Raw genomic sequence first — 23,153 nt, 5'->3', positions numbered from 1 at the left:
TAAATATCACCTCCTCTGAGAAGTCTTTGGGGACTTCTTCAGGCAAAGTTAACTGCTATCATCTATTGTATGACTGTCTTTCCAAATAAATAGTAAGTTGCAGGGCATAAGGTATATTGTCTTACTGCTTTTTCTATTCTCAGCACCTGGACCAGAGTAGAACTCATTGAGTGCTGAATGAATGGAAGAATATCTTGATAATATATTCAAACAGACTTGTCTTCCCAATTAAATACAGTCATTTATAATTTTCCTTTAGCCATAAAGTAATAGATAGTAACACTTGAGTGTTACCTGGAAATTTTCAAGACCTGTATAAGTATGTTGGTTTAAATAAATATCTAAGGTGATCCATAACTGCTTAGAAATTATTTTTTAAATATCTTACTATAATACCTTAGGCATATTAAAATTTCTACATTTTATTCTTCTCTAGAAAGAAATAAACATTTAGAAAGCAATTTATAAAACAGAAGCAGCTTACTTTATTTCGATCTTGTACAACCAGAATTTTTCTAGTACTTTCATCAAATACAGCTCCTATTGGGGAAAAAAGAAAAGATAATTGAGAAATATTAATTTCCTTCACTTTAATCTCCTCCCACACTCTCTGTGGTGATCAAAATTCTACCTATACTTGAAGCCCTGGTTCAAATACAGGTGGAGTATTCCTTATCTAAAATGTTTGAGAGCAGGTGTTAGATTTTTCTGGATTTTGGAATATTTTCATACACATAATGAGGCATCTTGGGGACAGGACCCAAGTTTAAACATGAAATTCATTTATGTTTCATATATACCTTATACACATAGGCTGAAGGCAATTTTTATACAATATTTTAAATAATGTGCATGAAAACCAAGTTTTGACTGCATTTTGACTGTGACTTGTCACATGAGGTCAGATATGGAATTTTCCACTAGTGGCATCATGCCGGTGCTCAAACACTTTTGGATTTTGCAGCATTTTGGATCTTTGATTTGTAGATTGGGGATGGTCAACCTGTACTACCTTATCGATGAAGACACTAAGTGCTTGTCTTAGTCCATTTGGGCTGCTATAACAAAATAACCATAGACTGGATAGTTCATAAAAAACAAACTTGACTGGGCGCAGTGGCTCACGCCTGTAATCCCAGCACTTTGGGAGGCCGAGGTGGGCGGATCACGAGGTCAGGAGATCGAGACCATCCTGGCTAACATGGTGAAACCCCGTCTCTACTAAAAATACAAAAAAAATTAGCCAAGTGTGGTGGCAGCCACCTGTAGTCCCAGCTACTCGGGAGGCTGAGGCAGGAGAATGGCGTGAACCCGGGAGGTGGAGCTTGCAGTGAGCTGAGATTGAGCCACTGCACTCCAGCCTGGGTGACACAGCGAGACTCCGTCTCAAAAAAAAAAAAAAGAAAAAAAACAACTTATTTCTCACAGTTCTAGAAGCTAGGAAGTCCAGGAAGTCCAAGATCAAGGTGCTGGTAGATTCAGTGTCTGATAAGGGCTCATTCTTCTAGCCCTGTCCTCACATAGTGAAAGAGGCAAAGAAGCTCCTGTGGGCCTCTTTCATAAGGACGCTAATCCCATTCATGGGAGCTCTGTCCTCATGATCTCCTCACCTCCCAAAGGCCCCACCTCTTAAAACCATCACACTGGCGATTAGGTTTCAACATACGAATTTTAGGGGGAACAAACATTCAGACAACAGATGTGCTTACAATATTTATTGAATAAATGAATTGACTTCTCATTTTTATTCCTTGAATCACTATCCATAGAACACCGGCTGTGCCCCCTGATGATCCAAATCTCAAATATCTCAATATTCATTTCAAGAACTTTCTGAAGCCAATTAAATTTTCTTATTATGTATATGTACAACTTTATAATCTACTAATATACTGCTTTGGAAGAGTTCTTTGTTTTATATATAAGTTCTAGTCCATTTCTTTTGTTTATTCATTCATCATACACATTGCATATTCTTTCTTTTTAAAAATATTTCCCTTTGGGCAATGTTGGGTCAAAAATACAAATGATAGTTTAGTGATTTTTATTATGATCATTTAGATGCTATGATTTAAACATTATTTGTATTTAAATAATGTGGGATGATTTTTTTAAAAGATACTTTCTACATATTTGTCCATGTTTCCAATATTGACTGAGTTCCTATATATAATGTATATAGATCCTATGTATATTAATTGAGCTCCTACTATGTACCAGGCATTTTTCTAGGTGCTACAGATATAGTGGTGAACAACACAAATGAAACTTCCTATCCTTATGGGGCTCCTATTTGGGTATGTATGTGGGGAGGTGCCAAAACAAGCAAAAAATACATTATATAGAATATTAGAAGGTGATAAATGCTATGTAGAGATAGAATATAGAGAAGGAATAAATATGTGTAACATGGGGAAAAGTAATTGAAATGCAATTGAAATGAAAACATCACACTTGAGTATTTTAAGGCAGGAAGGAAAATCACCAAGTGAGATATAATTAACATTAACGTTGGCTTCTATTAGAAAATGTAAACTATAATTTAATTGGACTTTACCAGAGGTAGAATGCCAAAGAAATGCCAAGGAAACTTACTCTTAAATTTTAATAATTTGTGGTTACTCAAATTGAACTTCTCCCTAATGAATTCACTGTAAACATGAGCACAGCATCAGAGACAAAACCAGCACCACTAAAGCACAATTTGAGCGACCCCTGCTGGTCACAACATAAAAATTATTATTATGATTAGGCACTGTGCTTCAATGTACATTAGCTCAGGTATAAGTCACAATAATCCTGTGAGTGATATGAGTGTCTGACTTCATACGGCTCTAAATGGTAGAACTGGGACTAACAGCCAGTCTGTCTGGATTCTAGGCAGGCACACTCTTCTCACTGTGCAATGCTGCCCCTCCACAACACTGAAACTGCTCTCTCAGAAGGCTCACATTTCTATTCCATTCATTAAAAAAAATTGAGTATCTACTTTATGACAGTCACTGTCTTTAGCCTGAGGATATCATGATGACCAAGATAGATAAAATATCTGCCTTTATGGAGTTTGTATTATTGTGGTGGAGATTAAGTGATACAATATAATTAATTATATATACATGATATAACAGAATTTTAGACTGTGATAAATGCTATAAAGAAAAATAGAGCTGGATAAAGGGACAAGGAATGATGGCACTGGTGTGCAGGGAGAAGTCACTTCTAGACAGGAGGGTCAGGAGCTTTTCTGAGAAGGAGACACTTGAGCAGAAACTTCAGCTATAAAGAACTAGATAAAGAAAGTTCTGGAGAAGCGTGCTGCAGGAAGAGGAGCCAGTAGATGCCAAGGCTCTGAGCTAGACACAAGCTTGCTAAGTTTGAAAAGCAAAAGAAAGCAATGGCTCATGCAATTCCAGACACATCTGCCTTCAGTAGTTTACAACAAATATCAATTATTTTTCTTTCCACCTAAAACTTTGCACCCCAGCCTGGGCAACATGGCGAAACCCTATCTCTATGAAAAATATAACAATTGGCCTGGCATGGTGGCGCATGCCTGTAGTCCCAGCTACTTGGGAGACTAAGGCAAGAGGATCACTTGAGCTAAAGAGGTTGGAATGAGCTCAGATCACGCCACTGCATTCCAGCCTGGGTGACAAAGTAAGACCCTGCCTCAAAAGAAAAAAAAAAGAAAAACAGAAAACAACTCTGCATCTTTCCAGAACAATTTCTTACATTACCTTGTCCACACCCCCAATAGTGGCTTCAAATCCTAGTTAGTGCTCAAGATTGGTCAAGTTCTGTATTTCCTATTATTTGAGCTGCTCTAAACTATAATGCACAATATAGTACTTAGTTAACAACAGGTCCTTCATAGGATACTCTTTTTGCATATATTACCAATTCTGTGTTAATAACTGGAAACTCTTAAGAGTCTGTGCCCGTGAATGATAATTTGTATAACTTTCCATTGAAGTGTGAGGCTGTCACTAAATTATTGAGTGGAATCTTTTGAAATAGAGCTGAACGGAGAGTTTCTGAATGTCTACTTGCTACAGGGAAGCAAGACAGGGACAGAGAAGACATCATTAGGCATTCTTGAACAACTCCTTGAAAAATCTTTAGAAAAGCCTTGAAAAGCCTTTAGAAAAGCTTTGAAAAGCAAACTCCCTTAGAAACTCTTGTAAATTATATAAAGGCAAATAAAATTATTAATTAAATAATGTTTTATTGCTTTCATTTATTAAGGTAATAAGGATTCCTTACTATTATAGTTTTTCTGGAAATCTAAGAATTTCCTTAACCCTAGTCCTTAAAGGGTAGTACTGAGACCACCAGCAGCAGCAGCAGCAGCAGCAGCAGCAAAAACAGAAAAAGCCAGGAAAACCATCTGAATTTTCAGGCCCCACCCCAGACCTACTGAATCAGAAACTCTGGATATAGGGCCCAGCAAGCTGTTGTAAGATTCCAGGTGATTTTGATGCAATCTACAATTTGAGAACCCCCGTCTTACTCCGAGGGAAGTCTTCTCTCAACTTTCTTATGTCTCTGAAGTTAATCAGCCACTTCAAAATTCTACCCTACACTTAAATTACACTATTTAAACAACTATTCGGCACAATAATGTAAATATGATTAAGAAGTAATGTTCAAATCATTGAAAAGTTGGTTTGCTTTACCTGAAATTCAACATAAAAGTTATCATTTACTTTACAAATTCACATAATTAGTGCTAACATGTTTTACTCTACAATAAATTTATTCCCTGATCCCAATTCAGTGCTACTATTTGAGTAGTGAAGTTTAATTATATGTGTAAAATATATTCAAGTATATCTTTTGGAAAACTAAACACTAAACTTGTTCTCTGTGTTGCTGTCTACTGATTGAGGCAAACTTCATCTATTTAAAAAGCACTATGTAATAGATACTGTAGCCCCCTTGTCCAGTTTTGCTTTCCGTGGTTTCAGTTATACAAGGTCAACCATGGTCTCAAAATGTTACATCACTACTCTTGTGCTTTGGGGCCATTAATAAGTAAAATAAGGGTTATTTGAATCCAAGTACTGTGATACTGGGACAGCTGATCTGATAATAGGGAAGGCTACTAAGTAACTAACGGATGGGTAGCCTATAGATACACTGGACATGGGGATGATTCACAGCCTGGGCAGGACAGAGCAGGATGGTGAGAGATTTCATTGCACTACTCACAACAGCATGCAATTTAAAACTTAAAGAGTTTTTTCTGGAATTTTCCATTTAGGCCATAATGCCTGTCATTCACCTCACTTCACCTCATCATGCAGGCGTTTTATCATTTCATACCATCCCAAGAAAGGTGAATACAAAACATTATTTTGAGAGAGACCACATTCACATAACTTTTATTACAGTATACTTTTATAACTGTTCTAATTTATTATTAGTCATTGTTAATCTCTTACTGTGCCTAACTTATAAATTAAACTTTATCATAAATATGTGTGATAGGAAAAAACATGGTATATATATAGGGTTTGGTACTATCTGCAGTTACAGGTGCCCACTGGGGGTCTTGGAACACGTCCTGTGCAGATAAGGTGGAAAAACTGTAATCATTTAATCAAATAACTCATTCCACATGAATAAACTATTTGCTTAGCTGTAACAAGCAAGAAATTGGGTGAACTTCTAAAAAGTTAATTCTGGTTGTCATGAGTTTGAATTACCTGCAACTCCTACTTGATGTGAAGCATATCCTGGTAATCTGCTGGGCCCTTCTCCCAGCCACAGAGTCAACGTTGATGAATCCGATTCTGCATGGTGAAAGCAGAAGCCCAGGGAAGCGGCGGGGGCAATAAATCGGCTTTGGAGGATGGGAATGTGCAGCCATACAGCTGTTCTACCTTCTGATCGCCATTGCTGTACTGCAGCTAAATGCAGAAGAAAAAAGTCTAAATAATTTCCAAAGAAACAAGTGGAATAAATTAAAACTCACCTCAGGGTTTCACCTCCTCCATGAAGCCATCTTTAAGCAAAAGAGGTCCCTAAATGTCTTGTTCACATCGTTGGCACTGGAACTACCATGTTTTATAATAACCACCTTGTTTATATGATTTTTCCATCAGACTGAATTCCTTCAGAATAAAGTCAGTACACTGCTGACCTTTATATCCATACCACCAAAGACAATGCTTGGCACATAACAGATGTTCTGTAGTTTCAGAGTGGACAAATAAACGGATTTAAACCAAATCAAATACCATTTTAATGCTGTTCCTTTTAACATCCTTAGGTTTAATATTAATGACAATTATGGACTTCTATTTTTTTTCTTCCTTTAGGAGTTCTGTTATGTTTTTAATGTATACATTTCAAGGTAGTTAAACTTTGTTTTTAAATAACGTATGCTGGCTCTAGAAATTTTGAAAAAAATATGAAGAAATCAAACTTCACATTTTACTAGTATATAGGAATAAAATTCTAATTTTACTTTATTATAGATAATATCATGATGAACATAATCACAGGTTTTCTATCTTTGCCTTCTTTAAATTCTCTTACTTTATTACTTAAGATTGAGCCAGGAGAAAAAGATGCTAATATCTATTTGAAACTAAGTTCCAAGCACTTTATATATATTAGCTCATTAAGTACACAACCATGAAAGGTATTACTACCTTAAGTTTATGGGTGAAGAAATAAATACTTCAGTTTTAGAGTTTTTAGAAAAACTTTTCAGATCACTTTCTTCATCCATCATCTCACTTAACCTTTATAATAACCCTGTAAAGCATGTGTGTGTGCGTGCGTATGTGTGTGCATGTGTACACGCATGTAAGAGTGTGTGTGTGTCTGTCTTTGGGGGTTGATTATATATCTAGTAGTTAATTAACTTTCCCTTCTCTTTTCCCTAGCTCTGCAGTAAGCTCCTCTCTTAAGGACAATGTTCTCTACCTCTTTGAAAGTTGGTGTGCCTAGCACAGTGACAGACACATGGGGCCTTTAATAGAGACTTCCTGATTGGTGTTAGCATGCAGTGCAGTTATGGGATCAGGCCCTACTCACCTTGCTCTTTCTCTGATGACATCTTTTAAAAATGGAGGTAAAGTACATAAAGTGAAATGTACAAATCTTAAGCGTACATTTCATGAGATTTGACATATGCATATACCCGTAACTCACACTTTAACACTATAGAACATTTCTATCACTCCATAAATTTTACATGTGCTCCTTCCCAGGCAATCCTTCCAGTCAAATTAAAAGGCTAATTTCTAAAAGCCATGCTATTTTCTTACTGTTTTATATCTACACTCTTTGTCTTGGAGAATCCACTCTCACTGCATCAGCTGACATCTACATGAGGATGGCTGCCCAGTCCTGATCTCACTGAACACTAAACTTTCTGTTTTCCGGTTGCTCCCAGACATTTTCTGTCCTGAAGGTTACCACTTCAAACTTAATAAAATGTGTTCAAAACTGAATCTTTTTTTTTTTTTTTTTTTTTTTGAGACAGAGTCTTGCTCTGTCGCCAGGCTGGAGCACAATGGCGCAATCTCAGCTCACTAAAACCTCTGCCTCCTGGGTTCAAGCGATTCTCCTGTCTCAGCCTCCCAAGTAGCTGGAATTAAAGGCACATGCCACCACACCCAGCTAATTTATGTATTTTTAGTAGAGAAAGGGTTTCACCATATTGGTCAGGATGGTCTTGATCTCTTGACCTCGCGATTTGCCCACCTCAGCCTCCCAAAGTGCTGGTATTACAGGTGTGAGCCACTACACCACTACGCCCAAACTGAATCTTACACCCCAAACTAGCTTCATTTATAAGCTTATTTATTTCTGGCACCAATGCTTGAAACCTTAGAATCATTTTTAAATTGCTTTCTTCTTTTCTCTAATAAGCTTTATTGCTTTTTCTTCTCCCACCTCCCATTCCCATTGCTAATATCTATCCTTCAAAGTCCAGCTCATATTCCATGTCTTTGACCAAAGTCTTTCCTAACCACTGCTCATGAGCTCACCATTATATGAATTTAAAGACTAGTATGTCTGTACAATTTATTAGAACTTATTACATATGACCTAATGATATCTCTTCCATTAGCTATTTTTTTGAATCCTGTTTAATATTTTATGCATTTGCAATCCTCCAGGTTAACCCTACATTATGCACTGGGGCTCAATTTGTACTAATAAAATGATTGGTTTGCCTAAAGTCACATAGCTAGTTGGTGGCATGGCAGGGACCAGAACCAGCACTATTTCCTTACTGATGCAGATATATTATGTGTGAAGCTAACAAAATATTGCCTGATTATCCCTCTAACTTTAGTTGTTGGTAACAAAACATCAATAGTTCATGTTCTGAAAGAATATGAATAGTTGGCTTCTTATTCCACTAAGAATATGGACTTCTTAGTCCATAAAGACTAAGAATAGTCTTTATTCTTAAAGACTAATAGCAGACTTCATGTGTAGTCTTTCTTTATAGGCCCTACCATTCAGTTAGTTTTGTTCAATTATAACAACAGAACCAGCAGTAGTTCTTCAAGGTAGCATAGTGCAGTGAGTAAGACAGGTGTAGAGCCAGGGCAAGTAACTTTTTCTCTCTGTGCCTCAGTGCTGTCATCTTTAAAATGGGAATAATAATACTATCTACCTCAAAGGGTTGTTAGGAGGATGAAATGAATCACTATTTGTAAAGATCCTAAAACATCTACCACTAAGTGCAACAAAATTTGTTTTATTGAAAAAATATAACAAGTATTTGGTACTTAAGTTTACAAATTAGTTTCACCTTTGATCAACACATCTATCCAGTAATTAGAGCTGGTGTTATTCACAAAAAGCAAGCTAAGAAGCAAATATTTTCAGTGGCAATTTGCCTAATGCCTGGCTAAGCACATGGCAGAACCTGGTACTTGAACCCAGAATGTGCAACTCCAAATCGAACAGCTTTCTGCTTTGCTGATTGGGGTAGTGCTTTGTTCACCTGTTTGGTCGTTGATAAGTATCAGTGTGTGCAACACCTGTGTCTACCCACACACTGGAAGATAAATTGATTGATTCTCCTATTAGTGACATCGTTGCAGTCTAAGTGGGCTTGTCAGCAACTACTACCAAGTAGGAGAGAAAATAATGTGAAGAGGTAAGAAGTCGGGAATGAGGATGAGTAAACATAGAAAAAACTAGCTCAATTATATTTACAGATATGTTTCTTGCTGTATTGCTCAATAAGATAAAGATTATTTTGAGTTTCCAGTGTGAGAGATCTTTCCATAGTCGAATTTGCATGCTAGGCCTTCAATTAGATTATAAGACCCTCAGAGGCAGTTTGAAAAACTGCTGCACCACTAAATCAAGGACTTCTTCCAAAGTGAAGGCTCCTCCATCCAAGCTCAAGGTTCAAAGGGCTCAAAGTTCAAAGCCAGTAGAAAGTTTTCTTATTGAAGACTGAAACCACCCACCACCTTCCCTGGTTAATCATAAAAGAAGCGTTATTCTAAAAAAACTCCAGTTCTTGCTGGGACAGCTATTGACCCAATTTGTATACAAATGTGACACTTTGAACCTCTCTGGTTTAGTATTTGATAGCCCAACAGGGTGACTATATTCAATAATGATTCAGGCTGGGTGCAGTGGCTCCAACCTGTAATCCCAGCACTTTGAGAGGCCAAGGCGGGAGAATCAGTTGAGCCCAGGAGACTGAGACCACCCTGGGCAACACAGTGAGACACGTTTCTAGAAAAAATAGAAAAAAGTCAGCCAGATGCGCGCCTGTAGTCCCAGCTACCCAGGACCTGAGGTGGGAGGATTGCTTGACTCGGGGTTGGAGGCTGCAGTGAACCGTGTTCCCACCACTGCACTCTAGCCTGGGAGACAGAATGATACCCTGTCTCAAAACAAACAAACAAAAACAAACAAACAAAAAAACACTTGTACATTTAAAAATAACTAAAAGAGTAACTGGATTGTGGTTGAATGCTTGTGGTGATGAATATCTCATTTACCCTGATGTAATTATTACACATTATACACCTGTATCAAAATAGCTCATATACCCCATAAACATACACACCTACTATGTACCCACAAAAATTAAAAATTAAAAAAGAAAAAGTCTCTTTGGTTCACTCAGTCCACCATCCGTATTAGAATGTAAGACAGTTTTTTTTCCTTGGGAAAAGTGTCCGACAGAACCAAGGCTCGGTAAAGGATAGTAATAATGTAATAATATTAACAAACATCTACTGAGCTTTAAATATGTGGCAGGCACTGTGCTGTGCACTTTATATGCATTATCCAAATTTACTCTCAGTAATTCCAGGAGTTCCTATTACCGGGGTCTACGTAAGAGGAAATGGTGGTTGACGGCAATTTCCGAATGCCCCACACTAGAAAGTGGACCAGCAACCAGGGTTGCAGATCCCAAGTCCGGAATCTTCACCATTTCACCCAACCGCCTTAGAGGCCTCCCAGCAAAGGGTCTAAGCACAAATGCTCCAGAAAACAAGTCCAGGTCACGCGTGCCTTCTCCCCTTCCCTCTGGGCTCGATACTGGTGCACAGAGCGACTCGGGAGTGGGGGTCGCGGTTACTTCATTAGAAAAGCTCTGAAGCCCCGGGAGCCCTTCGTCCCAGGCGCACTTGCCCTGCAAACCCTTCTGGAAGGCGGCAGCGTCCAGGCGGTCCAGCGCGTCGAGCCGCGCCAGGCGCACCGAGATGCCCCCGAATCTGTCCAGCTCGCCCTGCAGATCGCACGTTCCAACTGGGGGATTCCGCACGTAACCCTGTGCGCCCGAGGCCCCGCGGTAACCCGCCGAAGGCCCAGGGCTGTACGTTCGGGCAAGCACCGCGCGCCAGCCGGCCCAGCTCAGTAGCGGCCGCATCTTCACGCTGCCTCGCCCAAATGACCCTTCCGCGCGCCGGAGCGGAGATCGCGGCCGTACATTTTAGAAGAGTGTCATCAATTCCCTCAGAGTTGAGCTGGGGTTATCACTCTGCAGAGCCAAGCCAAGACTGCGAAGTCGTCCACCAGCCCCTCTCAGCAATTTGTCCCACTCCAGTTAAGCGGGGAAAACCTCCTCCCCCACCGCCACCCACTTATTTTGTTTGGTAGTGTAATTCAATAGACGTTGGTTTAGGAATGGGGAAGCCGGGAGGAGATGCAAAAACGTCCTGTTTTTCAGGAATTTACAATCTAAGTGGCAGTTCCGTTCCCGGAACCTATCGTCTTTCGCAGACGCCGTTCCAGCTGTTTCAAAGATTGCTGGTTTTGAAAAGACTCAGTCCCTCCCACCACGCTGTCCGCTGCTGCGCTCCACTCTGGGGATTACGGCGCAGGGGCGGAACCTCGCTGACTTCTGCCCCGGAAGTTTTTCTCTCAGTGGAAGCGCGCACGTTGAGTCGGCTTTTCTACTGCATCGGCCAGGCTACCTTGGGATCATGTCTTCCAAGAAGAACAGAAAGCGGCTGAACCAAAGCGCGGAAAATGGTTCGCCCTTGCCCTCTGCTGCTTCCTCTTGTGCGGTGGCACGGGCTCCTTCTGCTGAATCAGATTTAGCGGCAGCCGCCGGGACTCTGACGGTGACCAACTTCTTAGAAAAGGGTAAAGAACTCCGGGAGGGAGACTAGAGGCCGAGGGGCGCAACCTGAGGGGAGGGAGACTCAGTGATACTGACTTGGGGTGCAGAGACTTTTGAAATTTGGGCGTGGCATGGGTCTGAATGCGGCACCAAAGCGTGTAAGACTTCTGTATGCAAGAAGCATGCAAACGTAGCCGCGCCTGCACTGGAGAAGTTAGGCTGAAATGGTTTATCCGTATCCAAAGTGTCTCTTGTAAATTAATTTGATTTTTTAAGTTGCGCTTGAAACGCTTTGTCTCCTTTAACATTAACGACATATTTAATTGCAAAATTTTTCGTAACTAGCTAACATGGGATACTTATCCTAAAAAACTAAATAACCAATAAAGTAAAAACGTGGATCACTCTGCCTTTAGGAGTGATGACATAGCATTTTCTTCCAGTACTACACAGGTTATGATATTTAATAACTGCTAGTAACTGCACACTGTTGTTAGCAGTATAATATAGCTCATCTAATTTCTACAGAAGCCGTGACCGATGGGTATAGTAATGACCGTTTTATAGAGGAAGGAAAGGCAACGTGATTCCATTCAGGCTACACAGGTACTAATAGGCAGAGCTGATATTTGAGTCCAGATGTGTTTGACTTCAAAGCCATTGTCCCAGATGACAGCTCCCTTGATTTGGGAGAACAAATTTATACTTAAAAGTCTTATAAATTGAATTATAAATTGAAATTTTATATTTGATGTGTAATAGCTTTGAACAATGGACCAGATTAAACTAGTGGCAACATTTTTTATGTCTAATCAGACCTTAAAGACGATTTAGAGTTCACATGGTATTTTCACTCTTCCTTAGGTATGGGAGGACAACTTGTTCTGTCGTGAAGGTTCAACTTGTTTTTGAACTAGATCCTTCCCATTGACATCTAAACATGCTCATTTCTCTTCCACTTTAAATCAGAACAAAAGCTCCACATTTTCTTCCTGCAACCATCTCTCTGTCCATTGCCAAACTTCTAAAATGGAGTGGTCTCTGCCGCCTCATCACTTACATACTCTCCTTAGCCTATTCCTCTTTGACTTCCACCCCGTGATTCCATGGAAACTGTTCCTGGTGTGGTCTCCGAGCATCTCCATGTTGATAAACCTTACTTGACCACAGCAACTTTTGGTATTTTTGACCATTTCCTCCTTCTTGAAACACTTAACTTCTTATTTGTTGTCAAACTTGCCTAGTTTTCTTCATCTTTGTTGATGTTTCATCATTTTCCTTTGCAGGCTCGTCCTCTTCCCTTGACCATTAAATGTTGAAGTTTGTCAATTCTTAGTCCAAAACCTTTTTTTCCTCTCAGTAAATCCTCTCTCCCTAGCAAGTTCATCCAGTGACCAGAGTTTCTCATCCATAGTCTCTTCAGTGTCAGATTTATATTTGTAAATGTTTTGTTTTTGCACCTTGATATAGTTGTCTTTTAGCCAAGTGCTTCTCAAGCTCTCTGTGGTGAAGACTTTAACATTTACAATAGGTCACAGGTCGGCATTTTTGTAAAATACAGTCAAAATGATTTTCTAGAAAAATAAGGAAAAAATTTTATTAAACAGATGTGAAATTATTCTGCAAATTTCAATAAAAGCTTCTAAACACTTATTCTCATGTTTTGCACTTGTCATGAAGCACTGACAAATTGTTGTGGGCCATATTTTGAATATGGTGCTGTACAATCACTCTTCTCATGAGTGTCTCAAAGATACTTCGGGACTAACTTCATGAGCCCGCATTTCCTCCAACAAAACAAACTTTCATTTTGTTCAGTTTTTTGCATTGCAAAATTCAGAAATGTAAGAGTCATCCATGACTCTCCCCCGCATATCTCACATACCTAGTTCACCACTAAATCATGTTTATTACCTAAATATTTTACATATTCCTCTTCTACATGCCATTCCCACTGTTTCTACCTTAATTTCAGATGCCATCATCTCTCACCTGGACTGCTACAACAGCCTTTTAGTTGATTTTCCTGCTTCCAGTTTTGCCCCTTACTCGTTTTCTGTTCTACAGCCAGAATGATCTTGTAAGATGCAGATCTTGTCATGACATTGCTTTTCATCCCTTTCTGAACTCCCAGTGCTGTCAGAGTAATGACCAGCATCTTAATGCAGCCTGTTGCACTATTGTCCTGGGTGGTCTTGACCTTCTTTACATAGCTTCCCTATGTTTCCACCACTCTGTCTATACTCTCCTGAGGATGCGCCATACCACCTTCTGCCCAGGAACTTTGTACATGCTGTCTTCTTTGCTGAGAATTATCTTTTTCTTCTCTTCATTTAGTTAGTTCCTACTCTTCTTTCAGACCTGATTTTAATATCATTTCCTTTGAGAAACATTCTCATATTCGAAATCAGGTCAGATCCCACATTATAGGCTCTCCTGGCACTCTAAGTCATTTTTTCATTGTATTAATCTTAGTTTATAATTTTATAGCTGTTCACTGATTGCTTAATAACTCACTCATCCTACAAGGCTATAAGGTCTGTGAGACCAAGGACTTGTGAACAAAAGTGCCTAGCATAGTATCTGCCATATAGTAGGCACGTAGTACTTATTTGCCGAATGAATAAATGAAGGGTGGATGGTTGTTTGAAATTATCTTTACTATCTTGTTAATCTGATACTTAAGGTGCTCAATCAATGTGAAAGTAGTCAATGGGGAAATTAGATGTTGACATATTTTTAAAGTATTGGAGGAGTGAGGTGAGAAGGGAACTCTGTGGACAACTTGAGTAGACCTGTGTAGTGTAAGCAGAGAACACAGTGGTGATGTTTTGGAAAATGAGACCGGTGGATGGGAATTTGAACATGATTACCCTTGAAAGAGAAGGTGGAGAATAAATCCTGGGGCATGGAGAATGTGCCGGATAGGGTGGAAGGAGAAGTAGAAAACTAAGGTCTTGGGAAGGACTGAGAACACTTGTGTGGTAATTGTCAAGAGGGAAAGGTAGTTCATTGAGGTTTGGGAAGAAAGAGGCAGGAACTGAATATTATGAGATCATCTAATGGCAGTATGCTTTGCTGTTAATGACCAGCAAACTATATAAGATACCTAATGCTCATTGGAAGATTGAATTTCTGTCCAGCTTCTCATATTATGCAGTATGTGTTAATTTCATTTTATACTCAGTGCTGTTCATCTTAGCTTTATGAGATGCTTTGTTTTTCTAGATTTTCACCTCTTGTAAGAAGAAAAAGAAACGTGTTGGGGAGTTATTTTGTAGTGACAGAATAACGTAAATCATATTTGTACCTTATGGTTTTGCTTTCATTGCTTTAGTTTCTTTTTTATTACAAAATATGTTTTCTGATTATTAAGGAAAACTTAGGTAGATCTCTGTGATTATGGTATATATGTTTACAATAAATTTTATAATGAAGTTGTGACATTTTTAAATTACTTAAGTGTTTCATGGATTTTGTGCTGAAAAGAAAAACATTGTATACTCATTTACTACATTTATTCATTTTATGGCCATTTATTGTGCAACTGCTACATTTAACGCACTGTAAGCATTGGAGATACAGAGAGAAATAGGACCCAATTCCTGCTTCAAAGCAGTATACAATTAAGGAGAAAGACTAAAACAAATGAATATTATGATAAATGCTATTAACTGGCAGCACAGAGTGCTGGGGGAATTAGAGGAGGGACACCTAGCTAAATATGGAGCTTGGTGGAGGTGGGGTGGATAGGAAGGAGTGGAGATGTCAGCACATCATTTTCAGAGGTGTTGTTAACTGGACTGAATTCTGGACCCCCTTTTTCAGCCAAAAGTTGAAATCACTAGTGGTGATTTCAGTCAGTGTGTTTGTATAAGGAAGACGACTTGTGTTACTATCTTTGTCTATTCTTGGTAATACAGAAGAAAAAGATCTGGCGATGACCATAATGTGGGGCAGAAGTAGAAACATAACTTAATCCTCTAGAGCCAGATAGATGTTCCAGTTCCCAGTTCAATCCTTTGAATACTAGTAGCTGACTCAACTTTGAACTTAAAGCTCTGAGACTCTCTTTTGCAATTATGTTTAGTTCTTAAAGAAATTAGAGACTCAGAAAAAAGGAAACCAATGCTCACCCCATAAAACATCTTGTTTTTAGTTAATACTTAATATGTTGCCAGTAGACCCTCAAAAGCATTTGGTTTTAAATCTGTTTGTTATAACAAAAGTTGGAACACTAGTTTCTCCAGGGTATGATAAGTACATTCATGTGGTTATATGGTTAGAGTATTTTTATTTACTGCAAAAGAAAGCATGCTTTAACTTCTGTTACAAAGTAGTAAAAAATAATTTTCTTTTCCTTCATAGTAGATGACAGAATTCCTAAAACATTCCAGAATTCCCTTATTCATCTTGGCCTCAACACTATGAAGTCTGCAAATATATGTATAGGTCGACCAGTGTTGCTTACTAGTTTGAACGGAAAGCAAGAGGTAAGAGTCTTTTGCATTTCCTTAGTTTGGAAATAAAGACTGAACATTGCAAATCCAAAAATCTAAACTCTGTAATGCTTTTGAGTGCTGTGGTGGTCAAAGGAAATGCTCATTGGAACATTTTGGATTTCAGATTTGGGATGCTTAGCCAGTAAACATAAGGCAAATATTCCAAAATCGAAAATTGAAAATGCGTCTGGTCCTAAGCATTTTGGATAAGGGATGCTCAACCTGTGTTTGAGATGTTTCTGATTTTAATTTTCAACACAAGCAGGAATAAATGAAAAACTGTATTTTAAAAGACATTAATGTGTGTATTAACTCTCTGTTCCTTTGCTGTCTATGACTCTGCTGGGCATAGTAACCCCTAAAATGTTATGTAGAGAGAAGTGTTTCCTCCGGCAGTAGTGACAGTATTTCTCCCAGTCAGTTAGTTATATTTCTTTATAAAAATATTATTTTGGGGTAAGAAGGTCACCTGTTCTGTATATAAATATTTTACTATTCTCCCTGGTTTCAGCTGTTTCTCCTTGCTGTCATTCTTCATACCTGAGATTCTCAGCCTAGAACCTTTCCTGGATCATTTTTGGCAGCTTGGCTTTCTCCTCTGCTACCAGCCCCTTATCTTTCCTGGCTTCCTTTGATGCTTCTCTGATCTGCTGGGGATCCTCTGGAAATACTTTGAATTTTTTTTGTCTGCTGATGGCCCCTCTTATTCTTTTCATTTTTCTGGCTTATGCTTTAAAGTTCCTTTACTGTGTCTTGTAAAAGAGAGGACTATAAGTGTGTGAGCTGAAGCTAGAAATTTTTGCTCCCCCTCTTAACGTTTAAATTTGATAAGACCCAGGTTCTGACAAAGCTCTTGTTTTGTGTCCCTCACTATGTCCTGGATATAGTTTAATTTCCAGGCTGAATTACTTTACAAGTTATCTTGCCTTAATATTTTTGTCATTTCCTCATTATCACCTGTTAATGCCTTTGTCTTTTTTCATATATCTTTCATATCTTCTACTGTCTTCACTGTGGGATCATTCTTGCTCTTTAGAAAAAGATGTAATATTATTAAAAAGCTTATTTTTCATGAGCCCTTATAGTATTTAAATTTTTTAAAAAAATGCAATTTATCTTACTGCAATTGGTATCAGATTATAAATCTTTTTGGGTAAAGACTGTATTTTGCATATCTAAGTACTTGACTGTCCTTAGCATTCTACCTTGTAAATTGATGGTATTCTATGAATATTTATTTTCTAACATTTTTATTTCCTCTGTCTGGCAGGTCTATACAGCGTGGCCTATGGCAGGATTTCCTGGAGGCAAGGTTGGCCTGAGTGAAATGGCACAGAAGAATGTGGGTGTGAGGCCTGGTGATGCCATCCAAGTCCAGCCTCTTGTGGGTGCTGTGCTACAGGCTGAGGAAATGGATGTGGCACTGAGGTTTGGCTCTTTTCTTTGGTGACTATCTGGATCAAAGCTGCCCAGTAGAAATATAAGAGTCACAAATGTAAACCACATAAGTAATTTTGCATTTTCTTGTAACATTTTAAAAAGAGAGAAACAGGTACAATGAATTATAATAGTATGTTTTATTTAACCAATATATGTAAAAATGTATTTTAACATGTAATTATAAAAAATTACCAATAAGGGCTGGGTGCGGAGGCTTATGCCTGTAATCCCAGCACTTTGGGAGCCCGAAGTGGGTGGATCACTTGAGCTCAGGAGTTCAAGACTAACCTGAGCAATATGGGGAAGCCCTGTCTCTACAAAAAATACAAAAAATAAAATTTCTAGGCATGGTGGTGTGTACCTGTAGTCCCAGCTCTTTGGGAGGTGGAGACAGGAGGATTGTTTAAGTCTGGGAGGTGGAGGTTGCAGTGAGCTGGGATTGCACCACTGCACTCTAGCCTGCGTGAAAGAGTGAGACTGTGTCTCAAAAAAAAAAAAGTTACCATTAAGATATTTTACATCCTTTTTTTCAAACTAAGTCTTCAAAATCCAGTGTGTGTTACACTTATAGCACATCACAGTTGAGACTAGCCCCATTTTAAGCATTTGATAGCTACGTGTGCTGAGTGGCTAGTGGTCACTTGTGTTGTATTAGACAACCCAAGCTGAATGAGTGCTATATAATTTATAGACTAAGGACTTTTATTTTCCATGATTAGAGTATGCCCTGATATTTTAGGTGAGAGTAATTTTCATTGATGAATATTTAGCAGTGTTTTTCACCTTGACTTGCAGTGTAATCAGGGCTTCTTACAGTTGTAAAGAAAAAAGTAGATTACTGTGAGTCAAACAGAAACAAGTTTTAATTAAGACTATGCAAGCAAAGAACTTGACTGTATATTTTAACTTGTTGATTATTCAATTTAGTAAAACAAACGGTCGTTACTATCAGATTTTAAAATAATCTCTCACCACAGGCTAATTGTTTGAATCTGCCTATCATGATAGTTAAGGTATATCATCCATCCTCCTGGATATTCTGTATCTAATAGGATTTCGACTCGGTTTGCATATAGAAGTCTTATCAAAAGTCATTTACAAAAAGCATCTTTTTATACTTTAATGTCACCTTAGTAATAGCTTGGGGGATGTGTTTACATTATATGTGAGAACTACAAACCATTTTCTAGTTATCAGCTTGATTTTAATATGTTTTCTTCTCTTTTGTTACTATTGTAGATTTTAGACTTGAGTTTTGGCATATTTTTTCCTTTATAACAGGAAAATGTTTTCAGAGCTTATAGTAACAGTTTAATTAATAATAAAAGGCAGAAGGGACAGGAGACAGTATGTTGACTACCAGCTGTATACAGAAGCTTTGTATATATTGCACGTATGTATACACACACACACATTTACCCTTCCCTTTTTAAACAGGTGAAATAGCTTAATGAGAAGTAACTTGCCTAATATTTTATGAGGTAGTTAATAGTACTGTTCAGATTAAACTGGATTATTCCTCAGACTATGTCTTAAAACAGTGCTACAGGTAGCAGTAATTCGTTGACTGGAATTAGCATTTATGATGACCTACAAACTAATCAGACCTCTTGAGTGCACACCAGTCTTAGGTGAGTAATGATTGCTTATTATAGAGGACTGTATATGTTTTAAATGAAAACTCAGGTTTGAAAATTTTGTTTTAAAAAATCTTATGTTTTAAATGTGGCAGCAGAGTATAGACAAGAAAGTTAATTTCCAATTGGGAAAATCAGTCATTTTAGTCTGCTTAAATCCTTCAGTTGCAACTGAAAGATTTTATAATTAATAGTAATGTTAGAGCTCCTTCTAGTGGAAATTGTTTTATGTGCAACTATTATTTTTTTAAAAGCAAAATTGGTTTGATATTTTTACTGTTCTTACATGTATTTATAAATACTTTCTATTCAGAGTTTAACAAAAGCAATTTAAGTATAACTTGGTTTAGAGTTCCATAAACAAAAGTAAATGTACGCATTTAAGGAGATACATGCAATTTTCTCATTAGTTTATACATATGTTTGATTCATGAAATTTCCCCCATTCTATTTCTTGCTCTTTCTTTTATATGAATATGTAGTTGATTCTCATTATTTATGGTTAGTTATGTTCTATCAAAGCTGCCTTGAACACCGTTAGCAAATACTGAGACATTTCTCCTAGAGGGAAATACGTATGTATGTGTATATACATACATGCAACACACACACACATAATATATGTAGTGTATATATATAATATAATATAATACATACATACACATACATTTTACATAGATTGTAATCTTAAAACTCCAAAATAATTCATTCTGGTAGATTTTCTTTTCTTTATTTTACAAAAGAGAAGAGGAGATTTAGAAGTGTTAAGGGACTTGCCTGAGGCTGCCCCACTACAGGTGCTAGTGTTGGGATTCAAACTCCCTCCAACTGGCCCCAGGCCTGGAGCTTCTTCACTACACTGCTGTGTCCCCTATCACTTCCATTCTCTGGTCATCTCTGAATGAGAGCTGAAACAGGGCGGAGAGTCACCTTATTCTATATGGTAACATGGGTGTTGGGTAACCCAAATTTTTTGCTGCTCTTCCGTGTCACTAATGACCACAAATGCTTTGTGAGTATTGATTTTGGGGTACATATAAATTTTTGGGAGTTGGTAAATTTCCAAATACAGCGTCCACAGGTATTGAGGATTGACTATATTGTATTATTACTGATAAAAGTGATTGAAAGCCAGGCACAGTGGCTCACGCCTGTAATCCCAGCACTTTGGGAGGCTGAGGTGGGTGGATCGCCTGAACTTAGGAGTTCGAGACCAGCCTGGCAACATGGTGAAACACTGTCTCTATAAAATGTGTATATATGTAAAAATTAGCTGGCCGTGGTGGTGAGCACCTATGTTCCCAGCTACTCTGGAGGCTGAGGTAGGAGGATCACTTGAGCCTGTGAGGTGGAGGTTGCAGTGAGCTGAGATCATACCACCACACTCCAGCCTGGGTGACAAGAGTGAGACCTCATCTCCAAAAAAAAAAAAAAAAAAAGTGGAGAACAAGGTTATTTTGACCAGATGGGCACACAGGCACATGCCACCACGTCTGGCTAATTTTCTTTTGTATTTTTTGTAGAGGTAAGTTTTTGCCATGTTGCCCAGGCTGGTTTTGAACTCCTGAGCTCAGGCGGTCCACCCACCTCAGCCTCCCAAAGTGCTGGGATTACAGGCATGAGCCACCATGCTCAGCTTCCAGTCACTTACACTTCCCCTTGGGCTAGACTGCCCCCGCTCCACTGGTCACTGACAGAACTAGACAGCTATTTGTCTCCCCTCCTGATACGGGCTGCTTATGCACAGAGGAGGAGGAAAAATGCTCTTGTTCTGAGAACTCTCCAAGAGCAGATTTCTTTATAAATGTATGATATTTAGGTGTGTTTACTTCCTGCACTTAAGCAGCTCTCTGGGGAGACACAGTTATCATTAGGAAGGAGGGGATCTCATTTTTCCTCGGTCATGCCCTGTCTCCAGAAAAAACCTCCATTGTAACCGTTACTCCCCTTTTTCCTACTTCTGCCTCTTCAAGTAACATACTGTATAGGAATTAATTTTCTTGAAGAAATAATTTGTAAGTTATACTAAGAGAATGAAGTAAGTTATTAATAAGAGCCTCTTCTCCAAGCTAGGCAACTTTATAAAGGGAATTATTAGTTTAGGTCAGCATTTTAAAAATGTTTTTGACTATGACTCTTTATAAAAAATGGATTTTTTCATCAGATTCTTTGTATATACACATCCATAGATACAGTGCTCATATACGTGCATATGTGTATGTATGTGTTAGAAGCTAATGTTTTACAAAGCAGTATTTACCCTTTCTATATTCAGTGTACCCTGCATTTCTTATTCTATTAACAAAGTGCTGAATGGGGCTGACTGAAATGATTTCATTACCCTTGTGTTTTGAAGAACATTGGTTTATGCCACTAAGGCAACAGATTCCAAATGATATTTTCATGGCTATATGTTTCTGAAAAATGTCCATCGTTTCAAAATTGTATACATTATTTAAGGTTGCAGGTGGATTATTCTTTTGATTAAGTCTATATTATAACTATATACATGTAATTTTATACCAGTTTAGTTTCTGATGTACCTAATGCTGATTTCTGTCCCCTTCTCATTCTTTTAACAGTGACAAAGATATGGAAATTAATGAAGAAGAACTGACTGGTTGTATTCTGAGAAAACTAGGTGAGACAAATATTTTAAATTGTTTTCTTAAGTTTTAAGCTGCAAGGCATCAGCAAATAAAGTGTCCTTGAGGGCTTATAAGTGCACAGTAGTTTTCTTCAAAATAGCTTTGAGAATATTCCCCTTAATGAATGAATATACTTTTAAGACAGGGATGTGTTACTTTTCCTGGTTAATTGGCAGTTGAGCAGTGGAAAGGAATATATGACTTGTCTGTGGAAAGAGTCAGTGGTAGAATTGAGACTGTTCTTGCCCTTTCCAGTGAGAGATGCTATCTTGGAGTGTTGGTTTGGGTGTGCCATTTTCATTTAGTTTATTACTGAATATGGAATGCCTGGCTATTTGTTGATATGGTTGCTAGAATCTGAGATCTACTCAGTGTGGAGGATTTCAGAGAATCATCTTTTCCTTCTATCTCCAGATGGTGCTATATTATAGGGGAATATTAGGTCCTCAATATTTTATGACAATTATTTTATTAATACTCTGCCTTTGATTTAGTCTTTTCAGTCAGTTAGTAGATGAAATATATTGCTATTTAAACATTAAACTGGTAACAAAAATTATGCTAACATGTATATTTAATAAATTATTTTCTAGATGGCAAGATCGTTTTACCAGGCAACTTTCTGTATTGTACATTCTATGGACGACCGTACAAGCTGCAAGTACTGCGAGTGAAAGGGGCAGATGGCATGACATTGGGAGGACCTCAGAGTGACTTTGACACTGATGCCCAAAGAATGGCCTTTGAACAGTCCAGCATGGAAACCAGTAGCCTGGAATTATCCTTACAGCTAAGCCAGTTAGATCTGGAGGATACCCGGATCTCAACATCAGGAAGTACTCCTTGTAAACCAGTTGATGACAGAATTACAAATAAAGCCAGTGATGTTTTGGATGTTACACAGAGCCCTGGAGATGGCAGTGGACTTATGCTAGAGGAAGTCGCAGGTGTTAAATGTAGTTTTGAATCTGCCAGAGAAGGAAATGAGCAACTTACCGAAGAAGAGAGACTGCTAAAGTTCAGCATAGGAGCAAAGTGCAGTACTGATACTTTTTATTTTATTTCTTCAACAACAAGAGTCAATTTTACAGAGATTGATAAAAATTCAAAAGAGCAAGACAACCAATTCAAAGTAACTTATGACATGATAGGAGGCTTAAGTAGCCAGCTGAAAGCAATTAGAGAGATAATTGAATTGCCCCTCAAACAGCCTGAGCTTTTCAAGAGTTATGGTATGATATCTTCAGTTTATTGCACCCAAAAATGTTAAATTCAAGTTAAAAGATAGTTGACACTTATCTAGTGATTGCTCATCCTCTTCCTGTTTTTATTTTCTGAGTAGTGGGTGTGTTAGAAG

At 38.2% G+C, this 23,153-nt stretch overlaps 2 protein-coding genes across 7 annotated transcripts in view; one reads left to right on the top strand and one right to left on the bottom strand.

The window, feature by feature from the left end:
- NUDT6 (nudix hydrolase 6) overlaps positions 1-10,929 on the bottom strand; it is a 28,919-nt gene extending 17,990 nt beyond the window's left edge. Inside the window, exons 1-3 of one of the 2 annotated variants that reach the window (XM_050791100.1) lie at positions 10,636-10,929; positions 5,709-5,912; positions 485-540 (exon numbers count right to left, since the gene is read on the bottom strand). In XM_050791100.1, the coding sequence (XP_050647057.1) occupies positions 485-540; positions 5,709-5,912; positions 10,636-10,873 (498 nt within the window). In that variant the 5' untranslated portion in view covers positions 10,874-10,929. The other variant, XM_050791101.1, reaches the window with a different exon arrangement.
- SPATA5 (spermatogenesis associated 5) overlaps positions 10,898-23,153 on the top strand; it is a 410,493-nt gene continuing 398,237 nt past the window's right edge. For 3 of the 5 annotated variants that reach the window (XR_007725774.1, XM_050791095.1, XM_050791093.1), the window contains exons 1-5: positions 10,898-11,592; positions 15,938-16,062; positions 17,342-17,499; positions 21,731-21,789; positions 22,390-23,028. Coding sequence is in view for 4 of the 5 variants with exons in the window: in XM_050791095.1 (XP_050647052.1) it covers positions 11,430-11,592; positions 15,938-16,062; positions 17,342-17,499; positions 21,731-21,789; positions 22,390-23,028 (1,144 nt within the window). In the remaining variant the exon portion in view is untranslated. Of the gene's footprint in view, positions 11,593-15,937; positions 16,063-17,341; positions 17,500-19,052; positions 19,143-21,730; positions 21,790-22,389; positions 23,029-23,153 lie in introns of those variants that run through there. The other 2 variants (XM_050791094.1, XM_050791096.1) reach the window with 2 other exon arrangements.

Source organism: Macaca thibetana, chromosome 5, assembly GCF_024542745.1.
Source record: "Macaca thibetana thibetana isolate TM-01 chromosome 5, ASM2454274v1, whole genome shotgun sequence".
NCBI lineage: Eukaryota > Metazoa > Chordata > Mammalia > Primates > Cercopithecidae > Macaca > Macaca thibetana.
This window is presented reverse-complemented; position numbering and strand designations above follow the sequence as displayed.